This window comes from Pieris brassicae, chromosome 12 (genome assembly GCF_905147105.1).
Source record: "Pieris brassicae chromosome 12, ilPieBrab1.1, whole genome shotgun sequence".
Lineage (NCBI taxonomy): Eukaryota > Metazoa > Arthropoda > Insecta > Lepidoptera > Pieridae > Pieris > Pieris brassicae.
The window spans coordinates 1541910-1569276 of record NC_059676.1 but is presented as its reverse complement, the minus strand read 5'-3'; the positions used below and the strand labels follow the sequence as shown (position 1 = coordinate 1569276).

The 27367-nt window shown below is 33.5% G+C and overlaps 1 protein-coding gene across 4 annotated transcripts; it reads right to left on the bottom strand.

The window, feature by feature from the left end:
• Positions 1–735: 735 nt before the first annotated feature.
• On the bottom strand, positions 736–27303 carry LOC123717136 (cullin-1). Of its 4 annotated transcripts, none has more exons than XM_045672967.1 (21): positions 27046–27303; positions 25001–25177; positions 17581–17663; positions 16267–16366; positions 15840–15932; positions 15074–15220; positions 13938–14084; positions 13457–13636; positions 12571–12705; positions 12264–12422; positions 10525–10654; positions 9204–9337; positions 7769–7876; positions 7617–7688; positions 7103–7255; positions 5656–5774; positions 4273–4393; positions 3568–3668; positions 2546–2651; positions 1747–1860; positions 736–861 (listed from the first exon to the last, which is right to left on the bottom strand). In XM_045672967.1, exons 2-21 carry the CDS (start codon positions 25061–25063, stop codon positions 781–783), a joined length of 2346 nt encoding a protein of 781 aa, XP_045528923.1. In that variant the 5' UTR covers positions 25064–25177; positions 27046–27303; the 3' UTR covers positions 736–780. The 4 variants fall into 4 exon arrangements, with proteins under 4 accessions (XP_045528923.1, XP_045528926.1, XP_045528925.1 ...); XM_045672970.1 differs by having other exon boundaries at positions 10525–10645; XM_045672969.1 differs by having other exon boundaries at positions 25001–25173.
• Between the last annotated feature and the right edge of the window lie 64 nt (positions 27304–27367).

Here is a 27367-nt window from a genome sequence, read left to right as displayed (position 1 = left end):
AGTATTATTATTATTTTCTTATGTAGCCCAAGTTCACATGTCAAGGATCGTCATGCTCGCTTAAATCTCATTGCTTGTGGCGGCGTCCATGCGTCGGGTTGTCTCTCTACCTAAAATATGGTGAGGGATTGCTACTTGTGGTGAGTGGTCGTACTTGAATTCGTGTATGTGGTGATGTTAGTTATTTAGACTATGTATTTGGGTGTAGTTTCCACGAATGTAAGTGCGTGCTCCTATTTCACCATGCCTCCTGCTGTAAGAGGATCTTTGAAGATCCTAGACTAGATCTTTGTTTTTAATTTATTTTATTATTATTAATTACTTAAGATGTCATGTGGCACATGGTGTAATGGTTGCAGCTCCTTACAAACGTTGTGTAAAACAAAAAACAAATTGTAATCTTGTAATAACAGAGAGTGGCAGAGATTTTATTGTCAGTTCTTCTCTTTCGTTCTACGCCCTTGCTTTAAGAACTGGCAGCAAATGTAAAACTAGAGGTATTTAATGTATATATATTTTTTGTGTACATTGTGTTACATATATGAATAAATGATTTTTGACTTTGACTTTATAAGTAAAATAAGTTTAGTTGTGATTAAATGGTCGTCAAAGAGATTGTTAAAATTAAATTTATTTTCATCTAATGAACAGGGGAGATTATTTTCATAGATTACATATATTTTTCTTCATTTTAAATCGATTACATAATTAGGGTTGCCGCAAATAAAAAGCGTGTTAATAATATTGTTACATTTATTTAGTAATAACGTATAGGTGAGATCACGCAAGGTAGCTGTACGTGTCTTTCTCTCCTTCCGTGCGTTCCAAGTATTCCTTCTCTATCAGGATGTCAATACATTTCTGAAATCAACAACAGTTTCAAATGTATAGAAAATATCTATCTAGCTAAATAAATAACGCCTCTCGAGTTTTTATACTATACTTTATCTTTTCACCGATAAACTGAATTCATTTCAACGACCGCAAAACTGCTGACAGACAAGATGGCGGATGTTTAAGATCAGCTGTGTTTGATAATTTGTTAAATTACTTTGATATGTAGGGTAGGTTTATAGCAGAAGTTCTTGGAAGGGTAACTTAATACAATGGGTCTCAGCATCTCTAAAAACTGAAATAGGCGAAAAAAGAGCAGCGCGAAGACCGGCCTACGTATCAGTTAGGCCATGAACAACATGGCCAGAAACACGAACATACTATTTAGTCATGTTCTTTTTAATACATAATGTGAAACAGTGCAAACTGACAGACTAAAGGAGCCATGACACGTAGGCACATCTCGAAGAAAAGAATTGATATCAAAACCAAAACCAGATCGATACGGGCTCTAGTATTCCATACCTACGTACGGAGTAGAAACGTGGAGTATCTTGGCTCGTCAAAGGATTGATGTCATAAATGTGGTGCTGGATCCAAATATTAAGATTACCGTGGACAGCAAAACGCACCAATACATCGATCCTGACCTAAATCCACATGCGGACTCGTCGACGGCCATGAGAACTTCGAGAAACTGATCGTAGTTAATAACACAGATGGTAAAAGATCACGTGGCCGTGCATCAGAGGACTGGTCGGCTTCAAAACTGTACACTGTCATAAGAGAGGCGCTGGACAGTGACCGGTAAAATCAGATAATCCGCTCCAGAAGTTTACTTTCTGACCACGGCGGTCAGACGTTAGCTACCGACTGAAGAGTGTAAACGGCCCAAGTGAAATTCAAACTCACCTTAATAACAGGCACGCGCGGCTTGAATCTTGACGATAATTGGTTGAGCACTTCCACAACCAAATGCTGGTGTTTCAGCTTTTTGCGGGTCTTCATTATACGCACGATCGCCGCCTGATATTATTAACAATAAAATCGAATTAATGAGTAAATTTTACTTTAAAAAATTATGTGGTAGGAACAAAAATTAACAACAGTCAGATAAATAAAGTTTTAATCTTGTCTTAAAATTTCCAGTTCTGTGATTGGGGTACAACATTGAGATTCATAAGAAAATATCATACAACTCCACGTCTGCATATAATTACGTTAGATAAATTACAATAAAAAAACATATAATTATTCTAATAAACATTTCAAAAATCAATCGACAATTGACATGAACATGACATTTACATTAAATACCAACATTGTCAATTCAATGATTGAGTGAAATTTCTTCTAAATTCTACAAAAAACAGCGGATATTCAAAATGCATTGCAAACAATTTCAATATAAAAAAAGGTATGTAAAGTAGGTTTACGGACGATAGTTCAACGTGACAACGTCATTACAAAAATTGCCAGATGGTATCGGCGACGTACCCCTAGACTAATTTGATTTCCCCCAGAAATCCCCTAGGATGCCCTAAAAAATCCCCCAAATATTCTTTCCCTCTATTCTGGGGGGAAATCCCCTGATCTGGCAACACTGAGATAGACACGGCGTAAGCGTACAATGAGCGTAACGGGATGATGATTCATGCATTCATGATTATTACACGTCACGTCAAAAACGAAATAATTGGCAATTACGCACCTGTATAAGCATCTTGCGGTCTTCCTCGATGTGTTTGTGCGTCGCTTCCTGTTCCACTTTCAGCTCTGTCTTCAGGGGGATGTTTATGTTCACGCGAAGTTTTTTACTAAACAAAATATATATCTTTCAAAGACCTATTTTTCATTATGAAATGTTTCTTTTGATTTTGTAATGTTTTGTGTTTTTTTTGTCTGTATGTATCTTGTTAATCCGTTATTAAAAAATAAATATTTTAATATACACGTTTAAAAGAAACTATTTACAACTAAGGGGTAGGAGATATTTAATTTGAAGTAATACCTATAAACAGTGCTACCTCGCGACTGTATATAATACATATGCATATTAAAATGATATTTTCCCTATTTTTTAATATATTTCCTATGTTTGTAAAAGGTATTTCTTTGAATAATAACTCTATACAGGGGCCAATTAACACTTTAACTACGACGGCAGCATTAACACGATTTGCCAGAAAGAGAAAAAAATTTTTTTTTCAGAAATGTCTTGTTTATGGTATGACGCGAGTTGTTTCCATATGGACATACATATGCATGTCGAGAAACATTAATATTTATTATTATTATTACATGCTCCAGGTCACATGGAGCATGTTGGAATGGCTGCATGGGCTTACAAATATTTTGAAAAAACTAAAAAGGAAACTTGACGAGTTAAGAATGAAGGACTTTATAAACATTGTCAGTTCTTATCGGGCGTTAATTTAAAAGCGTTCAAGTATTACGTAACGAATTTGGGGGGGGGGGGGACCCTCTTGTAAAACGTTACGATGCGGAGCGGGGTTTGAAATACGCTTTATGGTTAGTATTATTTTCTACTTTCCAGTACTTTACACCACATAATGGTAAGTTTTAGGTATAAAGAGTCACTGAGGGTGGTCACGAAACGTTTTACTATTCGATACAGAAACGTTACGGCGCATTTCATGGGGGGGGGTCAAGAATCTCCAAAAATTGCGTGACGTAATACTTGAACGCTCCCTTACACATTTTTATACTCACTTTTTATAACCTAAATAAAGTTCCACGACCGATGACTCACTAAGCTCAGCTTCATCATCCTGACAGACCAGCAGTTTCGCCTTCAGCAGGATTTGTAGCACCTGAATTTCACGAGGCAAGTTATCAATTTAGAAACATTCCTTACGATTCCGGGTATCGAATCTCGCTCTTATTTTTATGTTAGATTTTAAACGTTTCAAAATTCCATACCAATTAAGCAACTGCACAAAGTCAAGATTGTACTAAAACTCAATAAATATAAAATAAAATATTTTTTTTTTATAACAGGAGACAGACGGGCAGGAACCTCACCTGAAGTTAAGAGATACCACCGCCCATGGAGACTCATTATCGCGAGTGCGTAGCCGGCCATTTGGTACGCTCTTTGAAGGAACCTAAGTCGAATTGGTTCGGAAATCGGTGGGTGTTGCGCGGCTATATTATTATCTCCCTTTAATCGGCAGCTCATGTCTGAGCGCCGTGGTCAAGAAAGCTTCTGGAGCGCACTATCTGTTTCCACCTGTATCAGTCCAGCACCTCTCTTATGACAGTGTACAGTTTTGAGGACGATGAGCCTTTCACTTGATCGGTCCAACTGGTTGGTCAACGGCCACTCAATCTTTTCCCTTCTGTGTTACCATTAGTTTCTCCGAGTTCTCATCGCCTCTGCGCACATTATTATACATATTTAAAATTATTATTTACTTGTATCAAGAAGTCTCCCTTGATGCCAGTGTGATGCTCTAGCTGCTTCACAGTCCACGCTGTGTTGTCGTTGTACTGAAGAAGCACCGCCATTTGGAAGGTACTCGCTTGTAACGTGTATCTATCAATTATAAACATTCCTAGAATCGTTGTTGTTGCGATTGTAGATTAGACTTTTCCAAAGACAATAAGGATTTTTTTTAACTTAAAACCCTATTACTAGATGGCGCTACGCACAAATTTTCTGAATAATAAAAAATATACTATAACTTAAAAATATAAATTAAAGCAAATATAAGAATGGCAATGCCTGTTCGCTTCCAATATTGTTTACCTTAAATTTTTTATATAATAAATTTGACAAGATTACAAATGCTGAACTGGTATTTTCAGAAATTGCCTTTTTTAATATTACTAATCCAAATGATTAATGAAATCAAAATACTCCAAATACAATTTTTATTCGCTATCAACTGTTTAATTTAAATTAAGTAATCTCCCATATAATGCGCGGATGTCACAAGTTATACTTCTGTATTGTGTAATTTAAAATGATTTGTACGCACATATTTAGCTCAGAAAACCTTTTTCTTAATAATCGGTTTAAATCCCTTTTAACGAACATAGTTAAACGTGAATAAATTGTACATAACGCGTTATGCGAGTATGGTCATACAAGTGATAAATACTTTTACAGCGAGTTTTCTTTAACGCGGACCAATCTACCGTGTCATAGGGGAGATTACTGTATATCAATAATAAAATATTAATTAAGCCATGTTTACTGGAAGGAATAATACAAAATACTATATTATTTACTTACTATATTAATAAGATTTGGCCTTATTTTTTACATTGACAAAATAGTACTGTGTGGGACATTTTTTTTAATCTGATGGAAATGGTGACGCTTCGCTAGTGCATCTTAATAAGGCAGAAGTCAAACGGTCAATATACATCGCGATCCTGGAGATATCTTCAATATTGATTGATATGTAAACGCGACAGAAGTAAATATTGTCATAAAATCTAGATTTTTTGTGATCCATCAATATCTGTCAATATTTATTGACTGCAAGTGCGTGTCAATTTGGATGATAAATATTGTAAGTAAAATGTTGGATTGATTACAGTTTTTACAAAATAAACGTACATAAAATTATTTTGTGTTTATGCTTATTAAAAAATTACAGTACACAACTGATTACACAAAATTGTATTAATGAACTTGTATTGCTATATTGTAAGTTAAAGTTGGGCCTGTATTATGGCAATACTATATTGAAGTCAATGTTTACGGAAAGTGGCAATATATATTGAGGCAGGTACCGTAACATTGGATCGCAATATTTATTGTGTGTCTGAATCCTGCCTAATGTTTACCTGTTTTTGAAGCAATTGGTGACAAGCTCGCCCTTGCTCATGTTATAGAGCCAGTTGAGTTTGCGACCTGAGTGTTGCGACGAGTAGAATGTCGTGAATCGGTGAACGGACCGCTCCAACTGACGACAATTATTTCAATTTATCTAGGTTCGATTTTTGACGAATAAAATCGGCAGGCTGATCACTATCACGGCTATTTTTTATTTTATTTTACTAAAAAAGTTTTTCATTAATAACATATGGGTAAGAATGAACAGTTTATTGTTGTTTATTCATAATGATCTTATATTAACTAATAAACTAAATTAGTATGTTGTGATACCGTGTAGGTAAGAAAAAAAGTTGTCTTGGTTATATTACAATAGCAGACATGCCGCCAACGAAGTTAGACATAGATAGATGCACAGGTCTTATGGGCACTCTGAAGACAAACATTCTGCGATCCAAAAACCGCTTGGCGGCATAGCAGTCGCGCCAACGAATTCAGACGTAGACGTAAGTGAACAATAAGCTACACGGAGAGAGAGACGGACATTCCCCCCGTGTATCTTAACTACGAGAGCAAGAGAGACGGACATACCCCCCGTGTATCTTAACTCCGAGTGCAAGAGAGACGGACATACCCCCCGTGTATCTTAACTCCGAGTGCAAGAGAGACGGACATACCCCCCGTGTATCTTAACTCCGAGAGCAAGAGAGACGGACATACCCCCCGTGTATCTTAACTACGAGAGCAAGAGAGACGGACATTCCCCCCGTGTATCTTAACTACGAGAGCAAGAGAGACGGACATACCCCCCGTGTATCTTAACTACGAGAGCAAGAGAGACGGACATACCCCCCGTGTATCTTAACTCCGAGAGCAAGAGAGACGGACATTCCCCCCGTGTATCTTAACTCCGAGAGCAAGAGAGACGGACATTCCCCCCGTGTATCTTAACTCCGAGAGCAAGAGAGACGGACATTCCCCCCGTGTATCTTAACTCCGAGAGCAAGAGAGACGGACATAACCCCCGGGTATCTTAACTCCGAGAGCAAGAGAGACGGACATTCCCCCAGTGTATCTTAACTACGAGAGCAAGAGAGACGGACATACACTTGGAATCGGCTCACGAAATCGTTATGGTCTGTGCTTCCATCCTACGACTGAATTCGTTTATGCCGCCCTGTCTATTTTTACTTTTAAGTGAAAAAGAGAAATTGTCCTTAACTATGTACACAAGTGAACAAGTAATAAGTAAATATATATACTTTGAAAATTTATATTTAATAATTTTATATAATTTTCCAGAATAACTGTTATCTGTGGTGTATGCTTTTGTATATTATATAGTCTGTGTTGACTATTATTATATCTAGTAATACTAACTAGTAAATAAAACAATTAATTGAAGTGTATTCGTCGTAATTATAAAATATTCTTATTAATAAAACATGACAAACTCACCTCGGTTGGCAGCTGGAAGGAGGTGGACTGTTGGAAGGGCCAGGAGCCAGATGACAACACCTGGATACTGAAATCGATATGCAGAGGAATCTCGCTGCTGTTCGCTATGTGCTTGCGGAAGTTCTCGTTTAGGTCTTTAGACACGCCAATGTCCTAAAACAAATTATTAATAGTATAAAAAATATAATTTAACCGACTTCAAATACCAATTAAGATATCTATGTATCATAAAATGCGTAAAATATCTCAAAAACTACTGAACAGATTTCCTAGATAGATACTCAAATATCCAATTCCATAACAAACACATGTCAAATTGATAACCTCCTTTTAAAGTCGGTTAAAATAACAATGTACCGAAGATAATTAAACCAAACACAAAATATTTTCAGATTAATTATTTATACTAAGAAACAAAAAAAAAATACATTTAAAGTAATCGTAACCATGGAAACACGACGCCAATCACAGCAATTGATATTTTTAACTTGACTACTTATAAACGATATCTCACCTGGAACATCCTTTGTAATTTGCTCGTGTATTCGAAACCACACGCTTGCTTCAACTTCGAGATCATTGAGGCCTGAAATTTGTTTAACGATAAGTAAAAGTTATCCCAAACGTCAGCCATATTTGAACAAATTCCTCAAATCAGCCATTTACCTCGGCGTCATCGCTGGCAGACATGTGTTGAACGAGTCGTTTCGCCAACATTTTGCTGTAGAATTTCTGGAATACGTCCTTGTCTTCGATGTATTTGAATACAACCATCTGTAGAAATATTATTTTATGATTTCAAAAATATATATTTTAATTTTAACCTATTGAACAGATATAAAAGCGAATTTATTACATTAATCGACTATTTGATATTATTATAGAGATCGCAACAATAGATGGCGCTAACTGCAAGAGATTAGAATTTAGATTTTTGATTAAAGTAAAATAAATCAATAGCGCTACAACATTTTTAGGCCTGGGCCTGATGATCATTTGTTAATCTAACCCATTGATACACAGTCGGGGATCGAACCTACGACCTCAACGATGAGAGTCGCACTGAAGCCACTAGGCCATCACTGGTTGATTCGTTGAGATTTTTTAATAAATTATTTATATTATATAATATATTTAATATTTTTCATGCTATATTATTAAATTAATGTATTTATAATTAAAAATTAATGTAATCTGTGTGGAAAGTGAAAAGGCGTGGCGGTTATGCGGACTTCCGTCATTATATCATATTATTATATTACACGATAATTATTTATTTTCATATAAAGATTAAACTCTAATGACACAAATGTAATTTAGCACTACACTACACAATTTAATAGTACACAAGAACAGAATGTCTTCTCCTTAATAGTGTAAGTAGTGTTATTGGACACTTTATCGTAATATAAAATTGTGTCTATGTACAGAGAGAACTTATAATACAAAAAACACTCATAAATGCGAAACGAGGTGAAACATTGTAAGCAAACTCAAGCAACTTCAAACTAATGATAAAAAATATTCAAATATTGGACCGAGTTGAATTTGTGGTTCAGAATTAACATCCTTGAATAATGGCTACATTTATTTCCAAATAAATGTCCAAACATGCATAAATATTTAATAAATATGCATATACAATTCAATATATTAACAAATAAATAAAAGTTATTAAATATTAATAAAAAAAAAAAATGTGTGCGTGTACACACGTAAGAAGTTAAACTTCTTTATGACCTTATTTTTCGATAAATGATCTACTATATGCAACTTTACATAAATTGGGTAAATAAAGGTAAATTAGATAAACTTTAACAAAAGCCTTTCATTATCATTGACATGAATACAAATAATACAATTATTTCATTTTACCTTATTACTACTAAGATTATTACAGAATTGTATTAATTGTAATAGAATTTTTACTAGCATTGTTATCGCTAGGGTCAAGGAAAATATGACGCGTAACGGGAAAATGTGACGCGTAACCGAAAAATGTGACGATATTTCTTACAACGCCGGTAAAGAATTTTCCCTTCAAATAGTTATAACTTTCTTTCCGTTATAGAAATTTTATTTAAATAAATATCGGACTCACCACTTGATTGAGAGTATCTTCAAGTTCGGCTTCTTCGGGGTTCTTGCTGGATTTCTTCAGCAGCAGGTCACAGTACTTGGCTAACAGTTCCGGGCTCTTGGATGATGAGTTGGCGGCTTTCGTCACTGAATTACCTTAAAAGAATTATATTCCGCTTTTATACAAATACAATCGTTTTCGATTTTATTAAAATTATTTTATAAGGCGAAAAATGTTCCACTTATGTCACGTACATATTTGTAAATTGTTTGATAGCGATAGGAGTTCCGAAGTACACAAATATTATATCACAGCTTCTTACTTAGTTTGAAAACCAGTCTCCCAATACCTTCTTAACTGTAATGTAGTTGCAAATGTTTATGGAGATATGTGAGACATACATACGGAGGCATATTTTCATTCATTTACGTATAGTTAATGTCATATTATACGACTCGTGTTTAGTTCATTAGTTGTAACACTAAGACAAATTTGCCTTAAGGGCCTATATGGTGGCACAACTCCAAAGAAGTACATTGTTTCCTTTCATAACGTCTCTTGAAGTATGGCAAATGGAAAAAAATATATGGTGGAGTTGAGTAGTTTATGTATCCATATTGAAAGGTCGATACACGATTTAAATAACTTCGCACGATAGAAAAAAAATACAAACATTGCCAATTTGTGGCCTTAAAAACTTTGTTTTAAACATGCACCATGTACTAAGGAATAATTATAATCTAGTTACACAGGGGCTCCCTAATGTCAGATCTATTTTATTACAATCATATTTCTGTCATGAAAAAAGATGAAATTATTATTATTATATCTGTTGTCTAATACATTTAGAAAATTAATTATTTAGTTTTGTTCGTTTATTAACAATAATAATATTATAAAGGTGAATAGTTTTAAAGGAGCAGTTCCTTCGTAGTATTTCCAATTAAACAAATACTTTTGTTTGGCTATATATCGAGAACGGTTTGTCTACCAAAATAACGCGAATGAAACTGCATAGACTGTTGGCCTAGTGGCTTCATCGTGCGACTTTCATTCCTGAGGTCGTAGGTTCGATCCCAGGCCCAGGCCAGTGCACCAATCGACTTTCTTTCTACGTGCGCATTTAACATTCGCACGTACGGTGAACATCGTCACTGATTTATTTTTAATTTTTCAGAGCACAGTTTACAGAAAGTAAATATGTTATTTACTTTTATATTATATAAGTTATTAACATATAATGGTTTCCCTTGGCCTCAGATATTTCTCTTATACAGCTAAGATAGGTCTAATTCTAAATATTACCTAATCGTATTTTTTTTTTATGGTTAAGCATACTTACTGTTGATAAACCGTCCACAAGCCTTGTCGAGTGCAGCCACGAAGCCAGAGTCATTGTTAAATGCTACCAGTACTAACGCATTGTACTTTTTGTGGACTTCCAGTATCGTCGATACATATGTCTTTGGATCCTGCAATTGATCAAAACATCATCTTCATAAAGTAAAAAATAATAGAACATCTCTCAAGCAGCTCTCTGGATCTCGAAGATCTCGTAGCTCGCATTCCCTCGGAGCTGCAGGAGGGTGCCTATCTACCCAAGTATCACACCAGGACATTGATGGAGAGACTTAGCAAATGCTTACATTATTATATCATCTAGTTCATGAAATTAATTTAGTTTTTCCTTCTGAGTGGGTCCTAAAATAAAAAGCACGAATCTCTTTATTCAGTACATTTCGATCTAATTCCAGCGCTGAAGTACCGACAAAACAATTTGAATTAAAGAATGCAATTAGACTGTAAGGGGCATAATTCCACTATTAACAAGGTTGGTTAATTATGACTTCCTTGTAAATTGTAATCGTGATAATGTCGGTAAACGCAGAACTCGAGGACGGCTAATTGTTAATGGCGTAAAACATTTATATTTAGTAACTTAGTAATAAGCTGTAAATCTTTCTCAAGAAATAATTTTTTTTTGGAGAGAAAATGTTTGTTTTATTTTGTGTTAAGATTCCGGAAAAGCGAACATTCTCCATGGGCTTGCATAGCAAAACGTTGCTGCTAAATAGGTTGGCTAAAAAAAAAACATATTAAGGCGAAACAATGTTCTCGGGAGCATCTTTAATGTCGGATATTGACAAGGAGTACAAGGAGTGACTTTCTCCATTCCAAAAAACTATTGTGATTATTTCGATTGGAAAAAATATTTTTTAAACAGAGTATTGTCTTTGGTATAGCTTTTACACAATGAAAGAAAACAATTTTTTAACCGGATTAAAGCTATTTATATTATTATAAACTTATAATTATTTTACATAAATTTAAAATTTCCAACGTTTCGCGTGCTTTACAGCGTTATTTAAATTTAAAATTATGTAAAATAATTATAAGTTTATAATAATACAAATAGGTTTAATCCGGTTAAAAAATTGTTTTATTTTTTAAACAACTAATAACATTGATATATTGGATCCAAAGTATTTTTTACGTAATTAACTTATTACAATGACTCTGTTGTAATTTATTTGCAATGAGGAAATCTTATTAAATATGTATGAATTCAATTAAGTATGAATCAAAAGTTAAGAGTTATACGTGGAACTTAAAATATTACCAATATCCGAAAAAAAATCCGTCAGGCATTACAATTGCCGATAAATCACAGTATATAACAAGATAATATAAGAGAACAAGAACACCTGGATTTATATTGGCATAAATAAGCTGGATTTTAAATGTTTCAATAGATCCAGCTTAAGTGTTATTTTTCATTAAAAAAAAATATATTTTGTGCAACGGCTTTTTTATATAGAACAGGGATCAAACGGGCAAGAGGCTCACCCGGTAATACTAAATGATAAGGCCTATGGCTACTCGAAATCTGGCATTTCGAGTAGCCATAGGCCAGCTCGCGAGCGCGTTGCTGGCTTTTAAGGAATTGGTATTGCTATTACAAAGATCGGATTTTTTTTGTTTTTAATCATATATATATACACATTTTTGTAGCACTGTATGCAAGTCCTTAGAAATGAGAGATATTAATCATCTACTCTATAGTATATATCTATGACTCACCGTGTGTGCAGTCTCCCCGCACTTGTCGATGGCCTGTAGCCCCTGGGCGTGTATGTGCTGTTCTAGAAGGCGTCGCAGCTCGACCAGGCCGTCGGGAATACGCGCCACCAGATTGTACATACGGCCCAGGTGGGAGTTCTTATCAGCGTCCAGCAGTTTCTTTTAACAATATAAAATGTATATTTAACTAACGTATATGTATAAAAAATATAATTTAACCCATTACCAATTAGACAAAGGTAAAGAACAAATTACTAAAATTCTCAATTACATAATAAAAAACATCCAAAAAACAATTGTGACTCACCTGGAACTCAGAGTGGAATATCTCTAAATGTTTCTCGATGAGCACACGATCACAGGTCTTTGCCAATCTGTCCATCGTGGTCTCGTGGAGATACACTTGCACGCGACGCTGTTCCTCTTGGAGTCTTTGTTCAGCCTGAAAACATAGAGACAATCTCGATTTGCGCTTTTGAGTACGAATTACATATAATCGAAAGGCTATCGTAATAAAGAGTTTTGTAATTATTATGTCCAATATTGTTGGAGCTCGAATTTGATTGTTCCAATCCATTATCGTATCATCATCATTATATTACAGTTATCAATATTGCTTTAAAAAAAACTAACTTTCTAGTACAGCTCTTTCACGTATTCTACGACCAAGACGCGTACACGCAACGTACACGTACGCGCGGCTTCTATGTAAGGCGAAGTCCCGCCAATCTCGTGGCACCTCTCCCCTACATGTCCTAACGGTTCCGAGGGATCCCATCACAATAGCTGACATTAAAAGGTAGATAAGGGTAGAAAACCGCCTTCACCGAGGAGGACATGGACCGTACTTCGATCACTCTAGTGAGCTTCCGTCCCGCCCTTTAGGCTTAACTACCCCGCGAAGGCTGAAGCCGAGGTGCGGGTTGCTAGTCGCTACTTGGGCCAGTCGTGGGAACGCACCCATTCGGTCCGACCTACTCTGGCAAAAATAGCCCGAGCTGAGCTAAAAGGACCTTGAGGCCAAACAGCGAGATTCCATTCAAAATTAAAAGCTCGTAGCATTCGTTAGCTAGACGTCTTGGTCTGGTCTAGTTTAGAGTTACCTGTTAGCTGTCGCTTGCAAAGGATTAGGCCGACTGGTGTCTTTTGTTAAAGTTACCTTATGTTTTTGTGTTTCCGACCTTTCTTCATACCTTGATCATATACTCCGTGACGGGGTTATTCCTTAAGAAATCCGTACTTTCGCGCGTGTAGAACCTCTCCGTATCCTCGAGGAAGATAACTTCGAAGGTCTCCTTGTAGACCACCAGGTTCTGGCCCCGAGCCGCTGGCTCTTCTTCGTTGAGACCGAGTGCCACGTAACAGTTTATTACCTGCATTATTTAAATTATATAAATACAAATATTAACTTCTGATCAGTTTCCATGCGTTAGTTCTGGAGATCTCGTGTTAGATTTATGTTTATATTTGTTTATAGACACATAAGACTTTTACCAATTACCAATACAATAAATGAACACCCTATCTAATTAAATATACAATAGGGGGGGGGTTTACTTTTTTTAATAATTAAAAATTTAGCCTAAAATTAATGATCTTGTCTCATCTGGTTCACTCAGTGAGTATGTGAGCATATAGAAAATGATTAATTTATACAGAAAACAGCATACTTACGCCAGAAACAAGTCTAGTGTTGATCGTCTCTCCATTCCGCTCGCGTTCTATCAATTTCAGAACAGCGTTCGTCACCTGCTTGTTGAGGCACTTGAACAGGTTGTCGCGCCATGTCACTAAAGCCAGTTGGTATATTTCGTATATACCCTGAAATTGTAAAAAGTAATTTTAAAGAGAAACACAGACATTGGCTACACCTTATTGAAACTGTCATCATCATTGTGTTTTCCACAAATTTGTCAAAAAGACTCTTTCAAGTATATTCCAACTTGGACCGAGTTTCATCAAAAATCAGTAGTATTTTTTTATATACAGTGTAAACTCCATGTAACGTTGATTTAACGACGGACTCCCTAAAGCTTCGAAATCAACTCGCTGTGGTTGGCTTAGCTTCGTCTTCCATACAATGATATAGTCTATGTAACATTACACCCACTCTCAATAACGACAACAATTAAGTAAAAAAGTACTTTTAAAGTTAAATTTTTAAGTCGTTTTATTATCCTAGCCCGCAATATACTCGACTGTCGCATGCATACGGACTTTCTAAGAAATTATTTTGTTTACAAACTGGAATTGTTTGCACGTGTATACTGTTGTTGACATGACTAATCATAACTCATGTATTATCTATACGTTTTTCTTCTCCCCGTTATACAACTCGATTACGCCATAAAATGCAGTCTCTACAGTGTCGTTATATAGAGTTTACACTGTATATAGATTAGATAGAACACCTAACCTTCACGATTTTCTTTTATTATGAATAATTTAGGTGTACCTAACTACTTATCGTTTTAACTTTTCAGTTGATAGCTACTTGAAGATTTGTTTTAATGGAAATTGCAAGCAAGCATATCTTATCTATACAGTCATATATCATATATAAATCTTAAATTTTTGTTTTGTTCAGTGCATATAGCTGTCACTAGAAGATAGTATGTGCCTACTGAAAATCAGTGTTCCTGGTGGCAGGAACTCACAGCTGGGTAAGAGAAGATAAGTTTGAGAAAATTGATTGCGTTTATATTTCTTTTATATGTATATGTATGTGTGCATTAATCACTGAAACATTTTTCTTTTTATATGAAAAAACGAATCTGCCCCTTGCCACACAGTCCTTTTACAATACAAACCTTCCTTCCCTCCTCACACTCCCGTTTGACCCAATGCCTGTTCAGGTAAGCGCAAACGCCGTTTAGAACTCGCGATGAGAACTGATATTCCTCCCACTGTTTTGTATAGAACGCCAACACATCTTCGCCCATCAGATCGGAGCCATTCTGAATTAAAATACTTAGAATTTAACATTACCCACCTACATCTTAATATTTTATATATATTTTCATTGAGAAAACACTTTTTAAACGGATTGAAGATATGTATTATTATTATAAACTTATAATTATTAACATAATTTTAAATTTTAATTTTTCCGACTTTATAATAATACATAGCTTCAATCCGTTTAAAAAGTCTTTTCCTAATGTGTAAAATCTATGTTAACAAAAGACAATACTATATTTTCATTGCTGAAAACTACGAAAAAGAACAAAACAAAGAAAAGCCTTTCTTAAGAAAAACACTTTTTGTACGGATTAAAGTTATGTATTATTATTAAAAACTAAATTTTAATTTTTTTTCCGACGTTTCGCGTGCTTTTCAGCGTGCGTGGTCACGATGACCTATCTTGCCATTCTCCTTGTCTGCTAGTCGCGGTTCCGAAAAGGCGGGTTGACAATTCAAACTTATCATGTGATTCAACTGAATAAATGAATTTTGATTTTAGTTAGAGTACTTATCTGTCCCTTTTCATCACAGCATCGCACCCAATTTGACAGTAAGAGACAAACGTATACCATATCAAAACTACAAAGCATTACCAATAAAGATATATAATACCTTCAATAAATTGACGAGATACATCCTCAGGAACTCCCGTAGCCTCTTGTACAGCTCCAAACCGACCAGTTGCGCACCTCCCGCCACTTGGTTCTGGAATGTCATTATATCCTGAATAAACCGAATTACAACAAATTATATGGCGATATTACTATGGACCATAATATAGGTTAACTTAGCGTTCAGTAACTGTTAAGAGAATGAAGTCGATCAACGATCAACGTGATTTAAACAACCACAAGAGAATAAAGTATACCAAACTTTCTTCTCTCGGCTTGTTACCTTGAAAGGATTGTCTAGAGCAATCCCTGAGGGCTCTTAGAGACGCTTCTATGCCACGCAGGCATATCATGTCAAAATCAAAACATTAGATTTTCTTGTAGAACTTCTTTAGCATTTGGATTATAAACATATGGAATATACCTACCTGTTTTTTAGGCACCGTTCCACTTGGCCGACTTGTATAGCTTGTCTTACCACTGGAACCACTCTGCTGATGAACTGATGTACAATAGTTATATACGTGACTGGTATACTATAAGGAATATTGTCATATGAAATTCGCCAAAGGAGTCTCGATAGCCCTAAATGGTTACGTGATGGTTTAACAATTTAGAATCGCTGCTACTACTAGATTGCGGCTTAGGAATAACATGTCAAACAAATAGTCAAAGGGCTCATTGACTCAAAATATTACAGTATCCGCCTTACGCCTCATGACAGACGGACTGAACGAACACGACTTATACGAGTGTCGTAAAGTTTACATTTTTATCCAGCTGACTACTGAACTATTTCCGAACCAATTTGACTTAGGCTCCTTCAAAGAGCGTAGCAATTCTTAACCGGCAACGCACTGGCGAGCCTTCTGGCAATAAGTGTCAGGTGATCCTCCTGCCTGAGTGCCGTTGCTCTATAAAGAATCTCAATACCTAAGAACCTTCATTTAGGAAAAATTTGACGAATACTTAAATTATCCTAATCCTTGGGATTGGTTTGCTCCAGTTCAAACAATTTGTATGACTCAATACTAGGCGATTAAAAATAGTGGCAGAAAGATTCTCGCCAGTTCTTCTTACCCGCTCTAAGCCCTTGACTTGCGAACTGGTAGTAAATGTTGTACAATTAATTTAACTTCTTATTGACGTTCATAAGTGTACCTTTTTACCTATGAATAAAGATATTTTGAGTTTAAGTAAGTTAAAACAACCATGCGAAGAGCTCGGACAAAGAATTAGTCCAGCTATTCAAACGGTGAACTCTACCAGTATCTTCGGAACCTTGCCTAAAGGAGTAACAGGAGTCGTTAAAAATATATTTGAGTTATATTATTTTAAGGTTAGTGATTTTATACCTGTATCTTATATTCCATAATAAAGAATTGAAGTTTAAAAGAACTACTATTGTCATAAGCGTTTTATCTTTTTTCTTTATTATAGCTAGAAGTATGTTTATCGTCCTGATTGAGATACTCTGTGTTGTATTGTCTACGTAGCTAACGTTCTGCTGTCATGGTTTGCTTTGTATCTTATTATTATCTGTGAAACTTTTTGTGGATATATATATATATGCAATGTGTTAATTTTTTTTATTGACACGTATCTGTTTTATTTCCTAAATAAATAAATAACCTTTTTCAACATTGAATTTGGAATATTTGATGATTTCAAATAAATGTTAATGAAATGCGGAGTTTCATGTCTAAACTGAAGATAATAGATAAGCATTTTAAAAAGGATACGTATATAAGTCCATGTATCTCAATTTTGACATCTGTTGTCGTTTGTATACTTGTTCGATTCCTTCCCTTAAGTCGCCCCATATCTGAAAACGAAACATAATAATTCGTTTGTAAACAAAAACACATGTTAAACATAAAGATTTGGATATATACATGCAGCGTAATTGGCCAAATACGAAAATATATTTAATATATTTCGTTCGTAAGAAAAACCTTTTTTCCATTTCCTAAATACGTCCTTAGTTCAGTTTTTGGTTACGAAATTATACTATCATCATATTATTTTTAGTTTATCACATCAACATTATGGATATTGATAGGAACTGCGAAAACAAGAATTTTTAAGCAACTTAAAAACAAACAACAACAAAAAAGTGTGTGTGTACTAGTAAAAAGTGAAACTTCTTACGTCCTTATTTAAAAAAAAAAAAATTACTAACGAATTATTACTAACATTGTTATCGTAATTATATATTTTTGTCATTGATGGCTTCGAATCTTCGAATCAACCGTGGTAACCGAAAATGTGACGCGTAACCGACTAATGTGTCGGTAACTTTTTTCCAACATCGATAAAGAAGTTTCACTTCAAAAACTGATCAAAGTGGTCTTTACTACTATATCTGATATAAGTCTTCGTTCCTTATTCAAAAATCCTTTTGTTGTTTGTAATCTGTGCAGTAGATCTTCGAATTAATTTAATAATGATAAAGTCTATGGCTGTTAATGTCATATTAAAAAAGCATATAGGTATCATTAGAAAGCGATCCCGATGGCCTTTACAATGTAGCTCTATTGCTCACTCGGCTCTCTCTGTAGAACTTGGAGTGTTCCGAGTCTCACATACAACACCTTGTTTATATCCGAGGTGGAAATGCATTATATCATCTCAGCTAATGAAAGAGAGTAGGAGTAGCAATACTCCTAGCAATGAGTATTGCTCAAAGCCTCCGCTGCGCATATACAACCCTAGCATAGGAATGCTATATCCACTTCGGATGTAACATATACATCAAAGGTCGTAATTTTAAATCCATTACTACAACTCAATCAAAATGTTCATTTTTCTGTCAGCATTGTGTAATATTTATCATAATACGATACAATCTAATATTGTTTTCATGTATATTTCATGGAATAGGTACAAAAAGAATTTGAGTAAATAATTTAGCCAATTTTAGTATATATCGTGTAGTCTAATCTCTAGTTATTGTTGTATATAAAGTAGCTTGTACTCTATAATTTTTACTTATGTAACAAGAGGCTCATCTGATGTTAAGTGACACCGCCGTACAAGGGCAAGGCCCTGGGCACATTGCCAGTAGGCTCGCAAGTGCGTTGCCGGCCTTTTCGACCTGTTGGTCGTAGAATGCACCACCGTTGTTATTTAACGTGTCAAATTATTTTTGAATTTAGATGCGACACAATTTCAACAGCTAACTTGAGGAAACATGTTTTTAGTTCGAATAAACATGTTTGATTGAGGAGTTTCAATATATATATATGTATTTAAAAAGTTTGAAAGTGTATCATACTTTGCTCTTAAATGTATACATATTGTATTGTGTCTAATATATAGTGAGTCAGAAAGCACATGCGTGTTCACTGAGAGGTGGTTTATTTCCAACTGACTTACTAGTCAGTAGTCACTACGCGCCAGTATCTAAACTCTATATAAATAGTATGCGGTTCAACCGAATTGATGATTCGGTCGCAGCACCATGTTCTATAGCCTAAAGCTTTTCTCAGTAAATAGACCTTTAAATGCAAAAAGATTTTTTTTGTTTGACATAGTATAGCGAAGTGTTTTCGTACATATTGATATCTTCTATAAAACTGTGTTAAGTACACCACTATGCTCTATTGTCAACAATTTCCGCGGCGTACGCGATTTTGTTTTAGATTATTTTATTTTATTGTCTTTACACCTTTGGTTATAATAATGTTATTTCATACATATCAGGGATAACATACAGTTATAACGGTAAAATAATTTTAAAGTCAGACCTGTAGTTTAGGAGCAAAAAACCAAAGTTTCCTCTTTATTATATATTACGCCACAATACTTACATCAATATTCTGATATTTATGCAACGAAGACATATAAGCGGACAGAAAACCACTTAGCTATAGCACTTTGCTATCAACACTAATTAATTAATCCTATTTAATTGTATAACTGGATTTTTATTTTCGGTTCACAAAATAAACTTTTATTTCATGCTCAGCATTGTACAACTTAATAAATTAAATTTAACACACACACACACATACAAAAACGCATACTTTATACTTGTATAACCATAATAAAATATAAAAATATATAAAAGGCATTCATACCAACAGCAAGTTTTTTTTAAAAGTTACAGTGTACGGGAACTGCTTCCAATACACGAATTGACCCATTGGAGTATGATATAAAACAGGTATAGACCTTAGCTATATTTTGTAACCTAGTAATAGATAACTTTAAAGTCAATAAAACTCCCGATACAACACGACATAAACTCGTTCAGCCAATTTACAGAGAACTTAGTAACCTTTTATACAAAATAATCTGGTTAAAATCTATTGAACAAGACAAACTGAACCTTATATTATGAAACAAATATTACAAATTATTTTGAATTATTCGGAGAAACTCGCCGTTATTAAAATTCTAAAAATAATAATCGCGAATCTGGGCCGATATATCAGTTTTTTATTCAATAAGATTCGCTTGGCAACGTTCCAACGCATAAAAATACATACAAAATATTTTGAAATAATTTTTATTAGCTTTTGAGCTTTTGATTAATCAAAGTATAGTATTATTAGTATACTCGTGAAACTTTACGTAGTTTTTGAGTAGAATTAATATTAAATCTAGTTATTATCCTTTTCGGGTTGGCCTTAGATTGGATCTGTTAATTTTTTTAATGCATTGTGTATCACATTAAAGTTTTCAAGACAAGGCTGTTTTCACTTAAGAGCAAATGCTTATTGCGCACACAGGCTAACTTTGGGTAGTAACGAAAATATATATATGTACTTAAAATCCATTCGAATATCTTAATACCGTCAAAAAAACCACAAACAAAATTGTAGTCTACGACAATTAAACAAAACGGTGGCAAAAAAAATCCTGACTTTACACCATAAGCACTCTATATAAATAATCAATTTATCTAGTTTGGATAAAAGTGCCATACTTTAAAAATGTATACTAAAAACTACGTTGAACATACGGTTCATTTGAATAACTATAACGGGACACGGGATGCGAGTGAAAGTTGCATGTGATTGAAAACGGCAGATGTTCAACCGGCGAGAATGCACGCGGTCAAATCGTTAACTTTACGCTACTAAATAAAACAAAATCCTGACATTTTCAAACTCCACAGTTAAATCGACATTATCATTATGTGACTGGAATTGCATAATTAACGGAAAATAACCTATCGGAATGCCATTTGGCTGGGTTGAGAATTTAGTTGTATTGTCTTATGTTTTATTTATATTTCTTTTTTGTTTTGCTATAAGATTTTATGGCCAGTCAATAAGTCAGTGTTGCTGGACAGCTTAAGCCGTTTTTGTGTATGTTGTCTTAATTTTTTTTTTCTTTCTTTTATATCTAGAGAGAAACTAAATTTATGATTATATAACGCATTGTTTTCTGATGGTTAAAATATTATAATATATCATATTATATATGATAGGCTGATGGTAATCATAATTTAATGACATGCAACAAGATATTATAACCAGTGTTTAATGACACTTCCTAATTCCTGTTAAGTGTTAATCTTAAGTGAAAGTATTTTGTTTCACTTTCATAGCTCAACCGCCAGGTTTTACACATTTGAAAGGTCTACATTTCGAATACCTTTAAAAAATAGTGACGACTTCGTACGCTCGGGATTTATTACAATTACATTAAATGTACACGACATAATGTTTACGATGTAAACAATTTTCAGCTATAGTCGAGTAGTTAAGGTTGAGAAGTTGATGAAGCAAAGAACATATCCAAATGGAAAGTGCCGGAGGTGTTCACCCATACCCATGCAGAACAATAATTATCGTAGTTATAATAACAAAACTAAGCCCCATTTGAATATGTCATTTTTAATAGTATGGAATTAAAGTGACTTTCAATTATTATTACAGTCGACAGGTATTTCGCAACTAGACGTAAATCAAATCGAGGCCCAGATTTAAATGATATTTTCGTGAATATGTTAATGGTCTAGAGATAAAAAAGTGTAACGCCGTCTTTAATTCTAATAAAATCACTTTAGAATATCTACTTCCAGTATAGCTTTCAAGAGGAAGGTCATTAAATTTTTAAAGGCAAGGTCTTCATACTGTGACGGTATTGAGACCATCCATATTGACAACAATTACAGGTAACTTGTTGTTGTATGTATTATTATGACAACTAATATGACTTATAATCGCTGATTGTGCGTTTTTTTTTATAATCACTTTCTTTGCAAATAAACGCTATATTTATATGATAGTACACAAAAAAAACAAAAAATACATAATAAAAAGCAATAATAAGATTGCCACTTAATTAAGATTAAACAAACAACTTTATACATATAGTATATATATGAAATGGTGATTACATTTACTATCCGCTGACGTAGACGCTAAACTAGGCCTTACAGTTACTATTTCAAACCTGTAGGCCTTGCAATGCTCCCAAACGAATAAAATCTCAAGTGACGTTTATACATGTACGTATACAGGTCACGTGTACCGTTTTTCTAGATATATGTAGCACCTACATAGGTAGCACAAAGACGACAATGTATGTTGTTTTTATTTTATTTATTAATATCCTATTAGTTGTAGGATAGTTTTAGATTACATAACATTTTATGATCCATAGCTAAAGTGCGTTGTATAATACCAGAATGACATCGTAAGTTTCCTTTGGTGTTGGGGTACAGTTGAGGATAAGATTCAGAAAGGAGATCTCGCGATAAGTCACTCACGAATGTAAAAAATTGATTGGATTTTGACGTACGGGATTCATATTTTATGTAGATTATTTTAATCTCACCAGTCATATTAGTATATTTATATATGACACCCGAATGATAACAACATTGGGGGGATTTATGGGAGTCATAGTTCGCGCTAAGTATTGACCTGGTCTCAGATTTCTGAATAGTTATCGATAAATATTCCTTAAGGTGATTGGACATCTGTTTCTAATACGGCATCGATTCTAAGACAAGCCGGTTCCCTTCATACATGAAAGAAAATAATCAACAGAACTGAATCGAGCTTTGCCACTATGCCAATACTGCTCGTTCGTACATGGTGTTAACACGATAATTTGTTTAAATACGACATTATATTACAACAAGTCAATAACAAAACAATAGCATGGCTCTCTAGATATTTCTAAGTCGTTAAAGATTTAATTATTTTTAGGCTATTAACGGCTTACCTAAAGCCTCACGAGCCCGTACTCATGTAAATATGTATTACACAGGGAACTATAGGAAATTTACCACATCGTTTAATAACCGCTGATTCAAGGAATGTACGGCAGTGAGACCCTTCATTCGTCTGGATCTATGGGGCACTTAATTCAATTTTTAATCATCCAATAATTATTAAGTAACCTTAAATGCTTAATGAACGACTCTGACTACTATTTGAATGTTTATCGAAAATTGTTCGTAAGGACCATTTTTGCATAATACAGGCTACTGCAAATGGCGTTTTAATTAAACTCAGTTAGGTAATACAGTAGATGTGGAAACAAAAAGATTACAGTTAGCTAACTGTGTCGGCAAAACAGTACCAAATACGTAACTGACACAAAAACAGCGATATAATTCAAAAACGCTTAATTCTGTCAAGTCTATTGATTTGCAAAATGACATGAGAGTGATAATGACAAAATAATGAATAACTATTTGAGGTTTATAGTTTTAGAATTATTCGTAAACAGCAAATTATTACATAAACTAAGTCGTACAACATCCAAAAACCCTAAAATAGCATTTTGACGGTACACATGAATTTAGTATACAGTAGACGGTATAAAAAATTAGTTATGTACATTAAAAAATTAAGTTTGAAACAAAAATAAAGAGTTTTCAAATCAGGACACGGAATAGAAACTACGATTCAAAGTTCATACTAGAGACTTAAATTTATTAATGTTACGACTTATTATTTAAATACGACATAACTAATTTTTTACCAAATGGCTGTCACATGTAGTTTGAACGTGAGAGGAAAATTATTGGTTACAATGGTCCCATGTCATATAATATATTAATATAATCTTGATTTTAAAAAGATATATTCGGTCTGCATCTTTGATGAATAATAATAAAATGTCTTTAACCCTCAAAACGTTATAAAAGAGAAGTGTATTTTAAAATAAAACTTGTAGCCTTGTCATGTACCACTTGACCAATATTGATAACTTGATGGAATCTAATGGGTTAATGTACCAAAGTAATATAAGTATAAAAAATGTAAACACTTGTTACTTAACTTTATAAACCGTGTTTTCTTTAAGTTATTAAAAACTTTCAACCCTAATAATATCTGATAGAATAGTCAGTAGTCCAAGTATTTTAACAAAATTAAATGGACCTCAAATACTTATTAACATTGTTTACCTAGGTCTCAAAAACAACTGAACCAATATGGATATTGTTGCCTAAGATGAAAAAGACTTGACTTAATAAATTGTGGTTATACATAGAATTACATAAGAAAATTTAGTATGTGTGATTGAAAACCAAGTAGCCTAGTAGATCGACAAACTGATAACATCCTTTTTTGCAGTGGATTAAAAAAAAACATTTAAATACTTTTTGTACAAGTGAAAAGCTGTTTATGAATATGTAAAAAGCAACAAACACCTACACAAGTTAGTTCCATATTTGGAAACATGCAAGAATAACTGAACTCTGATTAGTAATACATTCCAATACAATATAAAAAGTCTTACTGGTTCCAATTTTAACATACTTAAATTACACAAGTCCTCTCTTAAGCTCTGTGTTCAATTGGCCATTGCAATTACAAATTTATTTTTAAGTGAGCTTAGATATAGATCTGCTATTTATCTGTGTTATCCGTATTAGGTTAATTAAGTCCAGGTTAATACTAAAGACCTCAGATGTTCCAAAGGTACACATCACATGTATTAAAAATATTAAAGTACATTAATTATGAAAAAACCTCTCAAATATGATTATGATATGTCTCATTGGGGTGTTGGATGTATTTTTTACATTACACTCATATATAATAAAGAAAAAAATATATATTTATATTATTTGTGATTTGTGAATCTCTTGGATTCACAGATCTATAAGGTTGTATTATTCTTACAGAGGAAAATTTCGCTGACTGATAGACTATATTTAAGTTGTTTCTAACATATAAATATTACCTGATCCAAGTCAATCTGTCTCAAAGGTGGTGGAGGCATGTTAAGACGGTTTTGTCCGCTCATTATATAACACACTAGCACTATAAACACTATCCACTCACTATACACTATACGGAAGATGGATTTCAACTATTTACAGCATAGCTTGGTCAAACTGTCTTGTGCTTCTAGGACTGTCTGAAACAAAAACACACATAACATAGAAACAATTTTTTTTTTTCACCAATATACTTAAATATATTTATAATAAACATAATAATTTTCAGCATAAACATTTGACACATTACACAATCAACTAAGCAGATGATATTTACTATAACAAGCAACTAAAATAAAACCACAAAGAGGTTTTATCTCATAATCTGTTCGTGTATGGCTTCATTGAAAAGATCTTATGTGATCACCCTAAACCTAGGTATAAGAAGACTTAAAAGTGACCCAAAAGAACCAGAAAAAGAAGAAAGTATAAAGCAATTAATAAACAAAATAAGCCATTCTATGCCTTTTTATTGCTACATTAACACCAAACATTTTGTGGTTAAACCTATATAAACATATTTGCATAAGGTCAAAACTCAAAATTTTTGGCATAAATATTATTGTACAGGTTTATGTAATTATTACACCAAAGTAACAAATTTGAGTTTATATCAGTTTAAAAGTTTTATTTGAATAAACATACTACTACATAAAAATTACATAATTTTTCAGGAAAACTACCCTCATTTCCTAGTCTTTAATGGGATCCTTAATTGTGAAAATAACATATGAAATATAGCAGCCATACTTTTATATGAATAAATTGTAATCACTTTAAAGCAAATACAAACATTTGTTAACTTGAAACTTAGATATAAGATAATATTATATTATAATAATAAATTAATATTATCTACAAAGTAGAAGATTTGCAGCAATAAATATTTTTCATTGTAGCAATAATATTTTTATAAGTTATTTCCTAATCCAAGATTAATAATAATTATTAAACTGACCTACAATGCATAGTCTTTTGTGGCACAATTAAAATGAAATCAGTTTCCTACAATACAATATCAAGGCTATGTCTTTGTTTGATAATAACTGAATAGACCAATAATTAGCATTTAGGTTAAATAGAGCTATCATAATATTGCATTTAAGTGTTATCAAATCTTGTTACCTTTGTCATATTATACTTTCTATTTGTTTATTATTTGTGTAAATCTAAAGCAATAGTTCTATTACAATGTATATACTTCGTAATAGAGCCATTATATAGCACTAAAAACTTAGAAAAAATGTCATTATCAAATATTTTGATGTTGCTTATTGGTTTTTACCTTGTAAACATTAAGGTTGGAGAGTTCATTCCAGAAATATTTAACTAATATTTTTATCTTCTTTTATATACAAATGAGTGTGCATTCATAACAAGTTTTTCATGCTAACATTTGCACAACAGTTATATAATTTGAATTGATGTTAAGCATCAAGCTTTTAAAAATGTTATAAAGACAAAAAGCAGGTATTTCTGCATTTAAAAATTACCAAACAATGTTTAATCATGCAATAACTGTGCCAATATTATCATATTGTTTTGTTTTAATGTAAGAAAGTTTACATTAAACTTATCACGCAGCAGGTAGATTCTACCCGCGTATTTTTTTTTGCAACGGGAAATTGTCACACGAACAATGATTAAAAAGTAAAAGTCTATTCGACAAAGAGATTTTGCAATCAACAAGGGCAAACGAAACATGTTTTTTTTCTTGTCCTTAGCTAAGACGTACCAGATTCGTATACATACAGATCACAGCTATGGCACTGATTTTAATACGCGAAATCAATTAAAAATTAGTATTTTACAAATATCATACTTTTAAATGTTATTCTATCGCTTTTTATGTCGAATACAATTGGACATCATCTGAATTTACCAGACTTGTCATTATTTATTTATTGATGTCAGTCTGCTTTTATAATACAACAAAACTAAATAGAATACTAAACACTTGTTTCGTTTAGAACTAAGGGAAATCATAATTTGTTTAGATTATACTTACGTAGCAAACACCCGTTTTACACTGTCATCGACCACATTTCACTTCAAACACAAAATGATAAAAAAGTAATATATTTTTCCGTTGCAATATCTTCTAGTGAAGAATAAATTGCATTTACTTTAATAGTGCTGTATAAAGTTTAATTGGCTAGAAACATTTCACGTACATTCAAATCACGTTAGAATACAAAGAAAAAGAAAATAAGAGCGAACGCCTAATTATGCCAATATTTGAGAAATTGTCCATTGGTCTTAGTCAATTGTCACAAGAGAACCTATTGATCTTCGTTATTGACACTAGGTGTCGTTCTTATTATTGGTGA

What these genes read in the sequence shown, in the direction of transcription:
- LOC123717136 (XM_045672967.1), bottom strand. Translation starts at nt 25,063, where the DNA reads ATGAGCGGACAAAACCGTCTTAACATGCCTCCACCACCTTTGAGACAG. An exon ending in AGGGAGACTTCTTGATACAA is followed by an intron (nt 3,669 to 4,272) that starts GTAAATAATAAT and finishes CGTGAAATTCAG; the next exon opens with GTGCTACAAATCCTGCTGAA. An exon ending in ACCGCAAGATGCTTATACAG is followed by an intron (nt 1,861 to 2,545) that starts GTGCGTAATTGC and finishes TAATAATATCAG; the next exon opens with GCGGCGATCGTGCGTATAAT.